Below are 11,813 nucleotides of genomic sequence, written 5' to 3'. Positions count from 1 at the left end.
TAATCTGTAGCCAAGTGTTACTCGTTAAATGCATAATGACTTGCATGCTGGATCATACTATCGCGCATTGCGAGACTGCACCGTGAGCGTTAGAAAAAGGAAACAAGTTTCTCTAGCGTCTGAGAAGTAGTTAAGTCATTAGACGCATATACGTATTACAAAACGCTGTACGTGAACAAGTCTGACATGTCATTGGTTGTCTCCAAGGATTCTAGTCACTGCCAAGCTGAGTCAAGTTTAAGGATATGGGGGGAACGTAGAAGAGTATTTCGCTTGGAACTCAAGTACCCTAGTAATAGTACCACTGAGTAACACGTGAGATTTGTGTATATCGAATAGAAGTTGATTATACGAACGTTGAAACATAAGTTCATTTGATGGAGAATGGAACGAAAGTATCTTCGACGGAAAAGAAATTGCAAAATAAATAAGAGAAAAATATTCAGAATCGAAAGCCCGACATTAAAACCGCACAAAATTGCGGTGACAAAAAATGTGAACGCTTGTAAACATGCACAAGATGGCCATTAACTGGAAAAGGGAAAGTGGCAGAACCTGTTCAAGCCCTCGAAACCTTTCCCGCGTGTTTCATCTCTCTAATTTTCTCTATTCGAGTAAGTGAGAACAGTTACATCGTTGCCGTAATAAACTATCCGAATAAAAATTACCGTGAGGAAATTCCGTATCAGTTATCAAAGAACCCCAAATAGGCGTAGGTATAATAAAAACTTGATCACTTGCTGGTTCCCAAACCAGCAAGAACACTGAGTCGTAATTCCCGTTACCTCAACGTTTTACTAAAATGAATACATCCGACGGAGCATATTACGTCTACATCGATCAATAATTGAAGAACTTTTGTACCCGTGCACTTTGCTTGCAATTTTCCTGCAGTATTCTGAAAGTATGTACGTTTTCCGTGACGCTCGATACCATGAACCATGAGATAACATAATACTTCGAAGAATTGACGTACATGTGGCTTCCTGTATGGAGGATATGATCGGATTACGCTTCCTTATATTCAAAGTAATTGGCTAGCAGGTTTGGTGGTGGGGGGGGGGGGGGGGGGGGGGGGTACCCCCCGTACGATATGTCACGCATGTTCGGCGGCACGTTTTATTCGCCATGTAGGTCCAGATTGCGATTTAGAGAACGTTATGCGTTCAGTGCAGTCAGTGACTCCGTCCAGGCAAGAAGTTCTCTCCCACGCATTTTGGCCAGAGACTTAAAGCACTATCGTAGAGGTTGGTCTAATAAATATATCGATTTTTAAAGCTGTTCTCAGGCGGATATCAGAAGGACGACGTGAGATTTATTAGACACAGTACAAGGTTTTATGAAGTTTCAGTTTTTTTTTTTTAATTATTAAAGAATATCAATTGACAACGGAGTTATTGTTAATTCAAAAATGATATTCGGCTACGGCGTGGTACGTTTGATTTGGAATTTGGATAGATCCTTGATTGTAACATTTTGTATCAATGGCCGGATATTTTAATTTTTTTTTTTTCAAATTGAGAAAATGGCAAATCAGTGAAAAAAAATATAGATTATTGATGAAAAAAATGACCTTGATCGTTTGTTATTGACAAATGAATGAATATTTTTTTTAATCATCTGGTTGAAGGATAGAAAATACAGCGAAATTTTATAAAAACTTTTTCGCAAATTAAACTCAATGTTTCAGGCTATAAGAATGTGGCAAAAATTGAAAACAGATATTTTGAAAAATTGTTTCGTATGACAGTGCCTTAGAATTATGCAGTGTTTAGTGTAAATTAGTATACATTTTGAGGCATAAAGAGGGACGAATATTTATTGACTTTTCAATTCAATTTCAAAAATACCTAATTTTTTTGTTTCAAAAACGGTTGCATACTTGTATTATCTATTGAAATCCGATATATACCAATTACACGTGTAACTGTAGATTTGACACTTCATCTACCGTAACGTAAAATTTTTGCTAAAATCTCACGACCTTCAACGGAATCGCAAAATGTTATCTCCAGCGAGAATCCGAGATAAGAACTATCTTGTTTTGGCTAATCTCGATTAGTTTTAATTGCAGCCTCGATTCAGGCGTTGGTGTTAATTATATTCCTCACCTTCTTTCGTCTGCGTAATTTTTGTTCAAAGACGTCCCTGAATCTGTCGGAAGTAATATTGAATTCTTTCTGCTCTTCTTAGATTACGTCGTAACGATATCATTACCTCGGTTCAACTTCGGTCGAGCACCGAAGCATGGTGACGTCACGCAGATATATTTTTGCGCGATTATACGTAGCGATCGAGATATAATACACGTCGCATCAAAGTGAGGAACTGCGAGTTACGTAACGTAACCGGTTTAGAACATATGAAACTGCAAAAAAGCTGAAGGGTTCAGTCAGCGGTTGAAGAGCAGCGTCTAACTCTTGAAACAACTCAACTCAGCTTCAGTGCCTGTTACAAGGGCATTACAATGCGTACGAAAAGGGAACACATAGACAATGGTAAGTGGGCTTAAATCAACCTGGAAACTCGGTGGGCGGAGCATTTGTGTATCAATTCTACAGGGTGGGCTAAAAGACTGGATTACTTCGAAACGTGAATAAGATACGAACGCGTTGACCGATTTTCAAATCTTTTCTTTTTATTTTATGCTAAGAATTGAATATAAAAAAAATTCTTATTCCTTGCTGAGATAGACATTCTAGAAAAATAGGATCCAACTCAATTTTCATCTCAAATCGTTATTCTTTCACATGACATGAACCGTTTCTTGTAATATTAGAGTCAAATGCTTCGGCAAGATCTTTGTTTTTTTTTTTTTTGGCCCACCCTGTAGATCTAATCACAGTTTGATTGTGTACCGTTAAATTGAAATAATTGTCTGTTGCGCGATTCGAATGCCTGTTATTAAAAAAGTTAGAATATTCTTTTTTCATCATCATTATCGTTATTGTCACTGTCACCGTTATTATATTCTATCGTGTAATTATTCTATCATGTTTCCCGCAAATCTAATTTTTTCTGCATTTAGCGGTCAAAAAAGTCAACTTTATTGTTGAGTCGGGAATAAATAAGTTTATACAAGTGTAATAAGTGCTTGTGTTTTATAGTCCAGCCTGCCACGGTGGATAAACATTTTCAAGCATTATTAAACGACGAAGAGACAATCGACTACGATCCTTCGGAAGATGTAACACCAGCAGATTTCCCCGAGTGGTACGATGAAAAGTTATTCAATGCGTAAGTTTAAGTCTAAATTTAATACAAGTCCGACGATTTTGATTTACGAATTTTTACCGTTCGAAATTACAGAGGTAGAGACTACTATGATTCTAATATGGTCGGAATATCTACAGCTAGCCTGGCTGGATTGATAGCGGTGCTGTCCATTCCAACGATTCTAAAAGTCAGTAAAAAATACCGCCTAATGACAAATTATTCAATCATTCCAAAGTTATCGACCGGATTACATTCTGTTGTTGCGCTCATAGGGGGATAACGATTGAAAAAATGGGCGATTCTTGGGAATTCATATCACGACAACTGCGAGCTGTATTTCCATACTTGTATCATCACGATAAATTGATAGGAAGCATTGTTATTGACAATAAGTAAGTCATTTTACTCGGTAATATGCTTTGCGATGCTCACAATTTTTCAAAAACGGCTCGAACGATTCACTTCAAATTTTCGGACATTTCTTGCTTCCTGTCAATTAATTTTTCCAAGCAAAAGTATTTAAACGACGCTCGATTTACCTTGTTTTGAATAAAATACACCTTCATCAAATTGAATCATTAATAATTAAGGTATAGCCTCCCAACAATCACTGACTTTTTCAGTAGCCTACCCAATGTATATACTCTATCAACGCTTCACTTTCTAATATGCAAAATCTCTCTTGGTTTCAGGTTCTCATTTACACTAAACAAAGTGGAACACCATGCACAGCATTCAAAAGATATTTTGAAACACTTTTGCACACTCGTGCTTGGTACATGCAAGATACGACAGTCAAGGGTTCAGAGTGAGTAGAGTGATCTTTAAAACCATTCTTTGGATCATCGAAAGAATTAATTTATGATATACGTTAAAAGAAAAGAGTATCGTGTGAGTGAAAAGTAGCTAACCTTTGAGTTTGGTGATCACTTGTAGCTGGTTCCGGTCATTGAACGTAGTTCGTTGGAAACACATGATCTCAAGTCGACGATCTTCTCGAGACGGAAGTGGAGGAATCTTGCAACGTGACATGGCTTACACTCAGTTCGGGTTCGTGGGCTACGCTTTGATTGAGCCAGAGTATTTGGGCCTGACGAACACTCCGAAGGAACGAGAAGGCCTCAATCACTTTTGGCGAGTCATCGGGTATATGTTAGGCATTTCGGATCGGTAAATAATTTTCACTGTGCCAGTAAAAGTTAAAATAATTAATTATTATCAACCACTGTACATCTCGTGTGTCAATTTTTTCACGTGTCTGAATGGAATTGTCACTAATTAGGTCCGATTTCTTTTTCAGATTGAACATTTGTCGCAAAACCGAAGCCGAAACGACACAATTGTGCAGAAGATTACAAACCGAAGTATTTGCAAAATACTTCAAGGAACTGCCGCCAAATTTTATGCACATGTCGGAGGTAATGCTCGATGGATTTTGGGTCATCGACATGACCTTAAAGCCGGATGTAATTTTCGCCATAACATATCGTTTGAATGGATTGACATGTGGGTATATTTTTCCCCATTGCTTCGTCACACATCTTCACCTTGTTGAAATGTTGAATTATCTGTAACTCTTAACGTTTCTTTCACAGATCACAAACCACTGAGCACTTGGAGCTGGCTCAATCTGAAGTATAGCGAACTTATTCACACACTTCTAGGTAATTGTTATTAATTAGTCAGATATGATGATGAAATACGCTCAGGTCATACGTAGTGCAAAATTCTTTTTTTTATTCACTGTCATTCTGAATTTCTCATTTACAGGCACATCCATCGTCGGCCCTGTCTTGCGTATGTACTTCAAACACTTGATAGCATTCCAGTACTGGATGGTACGAAACTGGCCTATCATTGCGTGGATTCGGTACGGAAGAGAAAAATCTAAGATCAATCTCTATCCAAAACTCAAATAGCTATGACGCGTCACGTTTGATGTATATTTTTTATATTGTATTATTATTTTAAATGGACGATTTTCAAAGAATCAAGAGACATTTGAGGGCCAAGAAAATTGTTAACCAAATCTAACGTGACGTTCAAAAGTTTTTACTGAGTAATTTTACGTCACATTTATAGGATATTGGTGTGATAATTATTGCAACATCTTTCAATTGACAGTCTCAACTTGTTTTTCTTTGATTCTTTAGATTTTCACTTGACTACCTCCAGCTTGATTTGTATTAACCCATAATGAATTTTACGGGTGTTTTTAGTTAAATTAACAGTTTTATGTTACGCTGACAAAACTACTATCAAATTACCGTGTCGGCATAGTTGTAAGTAATTCGCGTGTTTATCACGCGACAAAATGTGATAACCGTAAATGAAGATCGATGTATTTGTGCAAACTACAGGGTATAAAATTAATGAGAAATAAAAAAATTTCAACCCTTTTTTACCAATAATTCTAGTATAATTTATCCGTTTACTTACACGCACGGATGGAAACGATTATAAATTTGAGTCAAGTGATATTCGTTTGATTCGACTGAATGCTGTAGCCAAACGCGGCGAAATCATAATACTTACTTAATTCGACAAAATAGTTTTATCCGGCGAAATACTTGTGACAATTTAATATAGCATTCAATCAAGCCTTGGAATGATCATGCTGACTACAAAATTATTCAAGATAAGACGGCGCAAATTTCTTGCGATAATGTGAATTTTGTAAAAATTTGATTTGACGCACCGTAACCGTTTCGTTTCAAACATATAAAATGTTTTTAATCAAAACAAATTGAGCTTGTTTCAATACAGGTTTTGTCGAGTTAAAAGTTCAATGGCTGTATCAGGTAATGAACTTTGTTGTTACAAAAATGTTTTACATTGACTGTACAGTGTACAATCAGGTTATATAAGCGCACAAACAGTATTCTTCGAAATATATCACTTTTAATTCTGTTGGCTCAAAATTTTGGCGAGATTTGCCCGATATTTTATAGGTCAAGGTGAAACCCGAAAAAAGTTATTGTTATTTATGCAGAAATTTACACGGAACACGTTTCCATAGCTTTTGTTGATTCATTCGCAGTCGATATCAAGTTCACTGCTGTATTTCGGAGCGAACTACCCGGTTTTACAAGTATCTCTTAGGCTACTTCCGTGGCGAGAAAGTTAGCCGCCTGGTGGCCGTTTAGAGTACTAGTACACTGATGCTTACGGTGAATATATTCTCTACTTGTTTCAAAGCATGTGGTGTTTATTTTACTTTGGAAACAAATTATTGTAACTGATTCAACCGGTTACGCCAAGCAAGCCGGCCGGTTAGATTAACAAAGTATGGCATTCGATCGACGTAAATTTTTTGATGACTAGATTCATGTGCTTATTGCAATTGAAGTACCTCATTTTTTTTGTCAAGGAACATGCGACCTGGAGAAAGAATACATAAACTTTAAATGAAATGACATTTAGTTGACTCAATTTGGGAAATTCATGAAAATGTTCACTCGAATCAATACTTCACTCGATCGTGACAAGAAAGGCTATTATTGAATCAAGAAACTCGTTTAACTAAATCATTTTGACCAACTGACTAAATCGAAATTGTTGAATTGAAGTGATCGTATTTGGAACAAATAAGGGATAATAGATCGAAGCGAATGGACTTCAACAAAATATATTTTGTTGGTTCAAGAATTCCTTTCCCTCCGTGCATACTACGGTTGTGCATCAAAACTGAAGCTCCATGTTTTGGTAAAGACCAATATATTCATACCAAGGTCATGTCTTCTATACTCTTCGAGGCTTTGCCAATGAAAGCATCCATACGTATGAATATTTCAACTCAAATGGATTGGTAACGTCAACAGTTTAACAGAAGTCAGATTGACGTAGGTAGAAGATAAGTGGCTGTGTCAATCTTGAAATAATATTATGACCTCGGTTTACGCGCATATTTCGAGGATAAAAAAGAGTTATCTCAGGAAAACTATACGTTTATAATAAAGGAGAAATGATATTAAATTCGTGTAACATATCCATTATCTGTCATGCATTTGATAAATTTAAGATGTCATGTGTAGTTATATCTTATTTTATAAATAAAAAAACACGACACGAACATACTTATTGTTCTGAAGGCTCGTTATATGTGATTTTCTTTTTCCGGGATGTTTGTTCAAGGAATTTATGTTGCCGCCCTTTTTACGACCGTAATTTTAGCGTTTAAAAAAAACATATATTCGATTTTCTCGGATTTGGCAGATGCAGAATGTTTCTGTGAAGCTATACTTTTTTCTATTCCTTCAAACTACTCACAATTAGATTTACACTCGACATGGACAACAACGGATTTTATTCTGAAAGGAATTTTCAGCAGACGCGCAATTATTTTCAAGGACAGAAATATTTTGTTCGATGGTGACTTGCGTTCTTGTTCAAATAATTACTCTCGCAAAATACACGATAATAATATGCTGTCATGTGTACGGTATGACGATGCCTTGCGAAGTAGCCCGGGGCACGTTATGGGAACAGTATCTTCTACCGAATATCTGACTGGAACGCAAAAATTGTTTGTATTAACTGAAACGAAAATCGATCCGCCGATTCCTTCCAATTCAAAATTTCATAGTTCGTGAATAACTAGTTTTGTCACATCCTCGATGCCCTCTGGCCCTAGATATTACGCACTTTCCCTAAATATTAATCATCATACAATTTTATTCTTACTACTCACTTTGCGCAAAACTCGAGGAGCGTGGTTGAACTATTTGCAAGATTATTGATTTGATTCGATTTGACTTTTGTTCTCTTCTATTGAATTTGTGAGATTATAAGTATTTGAGATTTTTCACGCGGCAAGTTATAGGCTTATTCTATTTTCCATACTGATTTTCATTAGCGCATACAAAAGCATTACACATTTCCGGACACGAAGAGTTTCATGTTTTCTTAAGCTCTTAAATCTTCTTTAAACCTCAATTAATTATATAATATTTTTCAGAAATGGATATCAGTTCTGAACCGTACTAATCAGTTTATATATTCTTTCAAGGCTTAGCTCATTATTTAAGTCTAGATTTAGTTGACAATTGTTAACGGTAATGGATCGTGACTCCGTAGCGAAGTAGGGGATAAGATAAAATAGGAATACCACCCTGATTAAGGATCTTGATTTCAATCGTTAATTACCTGTTCTGAAAAATAGAATTATTATTTTCAGTTATTGTTTTTGGACTTTATCACTACTGCGAACATCGGCACATCAGATATTCACTAATCTGGTGGATTAAGATCTTAAAAACAATTTATATTGTGCAACAGTCATGCATTTGATGTTACCGTAGAGAGAACATAATTATTACGTATGCGTTAGATACAGCTCTAACCTCTCAAGGACGAATAAACTGGATCAATTGTATCAAAAGTTAGGAAAAAGAAGGAAACGCATTTCAAAAACACTTAGAGATCTTATGTGATCCAAAGATTTGAAAAATAATTCTAGAATAAGAACCTTCAAGATTATTTTCAACCTGGTATTTCTTATATGATCGTAAATTATCTGAAAAGCATTAAAGAAATCTTACATTAGATTGTACTTAGAACGCGTAAATGTAATTGTTGACGAACATCTGTTATAGAAACTTGCACAAATCTATTTTTATTCACTTTGTAGATGGCTGCAACAACTTTCTCAGATAATCTCTTAGCCCAGACGATAGACCACAATCATAATACATAATTTTTACCAAGTTTTTTTTTAAATATTGCATGCGTTTTATTTAAAGGTAAGAATCTTAACTTGAAAAGTCTGCGGAAAAAAGGAAATTCGTGGAGCGCCGGCAGTTTTAACCGTTTTTTCCCGTCAACGGGAAAATGATGCTGGGCAGTGCAATGGGGGCGCTGACTTGACAAATAAGTAATGTCGTTGACAATCATCGTACGATAAGAATTGAGAAATAATAAACAAAGTAAAAGTAAAACACTCTTATCTCTGAAATGACTTGTCGAAGATAGGGGAATGATAATATCGATAATAATGTATCAATTATCGGAGATATCTCTATTTGTTTAAAAACAAACATTTTTAAATCGCTAAAAAAAATAGGCCAACACAAGTTATGCCAGAATAGAACTTAATCTAATTCGAATGGACCATAAGATGTACGTCTGTGTTTCATAAGCATGATAAATATTTATATATAGTCATATAATATAGTCCTGATCCATAATTTTCATTCAGACCTGATATGGACGATTCGTATCTGGCCATGTAAAAGGGCTTATCAGGCAAATTTTTTACGGACTGACTTGCGCAGATCCATTTCATCTCGTCAAGCTACGAATTTAATCTCCAGTGGGGGTAACATCAGCGCGCTGTGTAATTGGATGGAAAGTAAGAGTTGTTGAACGGCTTTCCATACTCATCGTCAGTTACGATCAAGGGTTACGATCGATACGATGCGGTCCAAGACTAAACACATTGACGATGGTAAGTACAGAAAGAGAAAAATTGCAGTCCACGCCACTTTTCAAGTATCAAACGTTGCGTTGATTTGATTACATTTAATTGTGAGATGCTTATCGAGCTGCGTTATCAATTCAAAAACCATGCACAGAAATAGCAATTTAAAAAACTTGTCACCATGGGATGCATTTCACAGCCCAGCCTGCGACTGTGGATGAGCATTTCCGGATTCTTGTAGCCGACGAAGACACCATCGACTACGATGAGTCTGAGCAAGTTACATCAGCTGATCTGCCTGAGTGGTATGATGAGAAATTGTACAAAGCGTAAGTGTAAACTCAAGTTTCCATGCTGAGTTAATGATGATTTGGAACGGCCATATAAATTCCGTTTGACATCACAGAGGGCAAGATTACTACCGTTCTAACAGCCTTGGGCTGACCACCGCAATCATATCTGGTCTTGTAGCTGTACTGGCGGTTCCTTCGATTTTGAAGGTTTGTATTATAGTATCTATGAAGTATTTTGCAATGTGATAATTGGAGGTGATACTTGTAACTTTAGAAGAAAGATGGAATTCGTTCGCGCCAACAGCGGTCCTTAGAGTATCGCCATTACTCCTTGTTATTCTTGAATTCATTCGATTTATACTCTTCATTGCAGGTTCTCATCTATACTAAAAAGAGTGGAACGGCATGCGCAGCGTTCAAAAGATATCTCGAAACAAGTTTACATACTCGGGCGTGGTACATGGCGGATTCGAACAATGATAATTCGGAGTAAGTGAATGGACCTAGACTTCGTCACGTTATATGTAGAAAGAATAAGTTTAATCATGTCTGACCTTGGGTTGTTCGACTTCGCTCAAGTTGGTTCAAGTCAACGAATACAGTTCGCTGGAAGCATTGCCTTGCAAATCGACGAGCTCTCCGTGATGGAATCGGGGGAATCACTCATCGGGACATGGCGCTCACTCAGTATGGTCTGATCGGCTACGTTCTGCTGGAACCGGAATATTTAGGTCTGACAAACACCAAGGAAGAGCGAGAGGGAATCAATCACGTATTGAGAGTCGTTGGACATATGCTTGGCATTTCAGATCGGTAAACTGTCATTCCCGCGCGTATTTATATTTACATTTTTCAGTTATAACTGAAAAATCAATTAGGCCAATGTACAATTAATCACACAATAATTTGTTGTTGGCATGGAATGTCCCATACATATGACTTGTGTTGCAGATTGAACATTTGCCGGAAGAACGAAGCTGAGACTACGGCATTGTGCAGAAGATTGCAGGCCGAGGTATTTGCAAAGTACTTCGAAGAAGTTCCTCCGAATTTTATCGACATGACGACAGCGCTGCTGGATGGGATGTGGAGCATCGACATGAGCATAGATACCGGAGCTCTTTTTGCGTTCTCATACAAGTTGAACAGGGTGCCATGTGAGTTATCTTTTCTGTATTATTTTATCGACAGATTCATCTTCCGTGACAGAAGATGATTGTCCAATCGCCTTAATGATTTTCCAGATACAAGGCCTCTGAGCACGTATAGCTGGCTGGTACTCAAATACCGTGAAGCATCTCACAAACTGTGTGGTAATTATAAATGCCTGAAATTTTTTAATGAAATTCAATTATTCGCAATAAACGTATACTATAATTAGACAAAGTCGAACTGCATTAATTTTAATGACAAAGAACGGAAATAAATACCTTACAAGTGAATGCAGCAGGTGAAACGACCAGTGAATGACTATGAGGATCCTATGAAGGCGAATTGAAACGTTTATTCACTGGTTGGTGCGGTCACTTGTACTGGCACATGTACTTTGGCACATAATATGTTACGTTTCTCGCTGTTTTATGCAGTTTTGCATAATCACGATTTTATCGCTTTCAGGCACTCCCGGCATCGGTATCTTTGTCCGTGCGTTTTACAACTATTTAATGAACTTTACTTTCCTGATAATGAAGAAATGGCCCATAATAGCTTGGCTTCAGTACGGCATTGAACAGTCCAAGATAAATCTGTACCCGAAACTGCAGAAGTCATAGGGTTTTGCATACACGTTTTATATGTCACTAACATTAGTTTTTATTACATTTTTTTTAACCAAACGAATTTTTACCAGTATACTTTAATTCTAATGTATCAAATATTAAATCATT

At 36.7% G+C, this 11,813-nt stretch overlaps 2 protein-coding genes across 4 annotated transcripts; both read left to right on the top strand.

Annotated features, from left to right (window-relative positions):
- The first annotated feature begins 1,146 nt into the window (after nt 1–1,146).
- LOC124405162 lies at nt 1,147–5,526 on the top strand. Of its 3 annotated transcripts, none has more exons than XM_046879834.1 (8): nt 1,147–1,251; nt 3,108–3,213; nt 3,310–3,403; nt 3,909–4,024; nt 4,153–4,386; nt 4,517–4,722; nt 4,812–4,880; nt 4,987–5,526. In XM_046879834.1, the coding sequence occupies exons 3-8, from the start codon at nt 3,335–3,337 to the stop codon at nt 5,133–5,135; spliced, it is 843 nt and encodes a 280-aa protein (XP_046735790.1). In that variant the 5' UTR covers nt 1,147–1,251; nt 3,108–3,213; nt 3,310–3,334; the 3' UTR covers nt 5,136–5,526. The 3 variants fall into 3 exon arrangements, with proteins under 3 accessions (XP_046735790.1, XP_046735789.1, XP_046735788.1); XM_046879833.1 differs by having other exon boundaries at nt 1,148–1,251; nt 3,108–3,237; XM_046879832.1 differs by lacking the exon at nt 1,147–1,251 and adding an exon at nt 2,344–2,498 and having other exon boundaries at nt 3,108–3,237.
- A 4,060-nt stretch (nt 5,527–9,586) lies between these two features.
- LOC124405151 lies at nt 9,587–11,773 on the top strand. Its single transcript, XM_046879820.1, has 8 exons — nt 9,587–9,661; nt 9,834–9,963; nt 10,041–10,134; nt 10,301–10,416; nt 10,507–10,740; nt 10,879–11,084; nt 11,172–11,240; nt 11,545–11,773. Exons 1-8 carry the CDS (start codon nt 9,631–9,633, stop codon nt 11,697–11,699), a joined length of 1,035 nt encoding a protein of 344 aa, XP_046735776.1. The 5' UTR covers nt 9,587–9,630; the 3' UTR covers nt 11,700–11,773.
- Nucleotides 11,774–11,813: the final 40 nt, after the last annotated feature.

Source organism: Diprion similis, chromosome 4 (genome assembly GCF_021155765.1).
Source record: "Diprion similis isolate iyDipSimi1 chromosome 4, iyDipSimi1.1, whole genome shotgun sequence".
Classification (NCBI taxonomy): domain Eukaryota; kingdom Metazoa; phylum Arthropoda; class Insecta; order Hymenoptera; family Diprionidae; genus Diprion; species Diprion similis.
The sequence above is the reverse complement of the archived record's forward strand: the minus strand, read 5'-3'. Positions and strand labels throughout refer to the sequence as shown.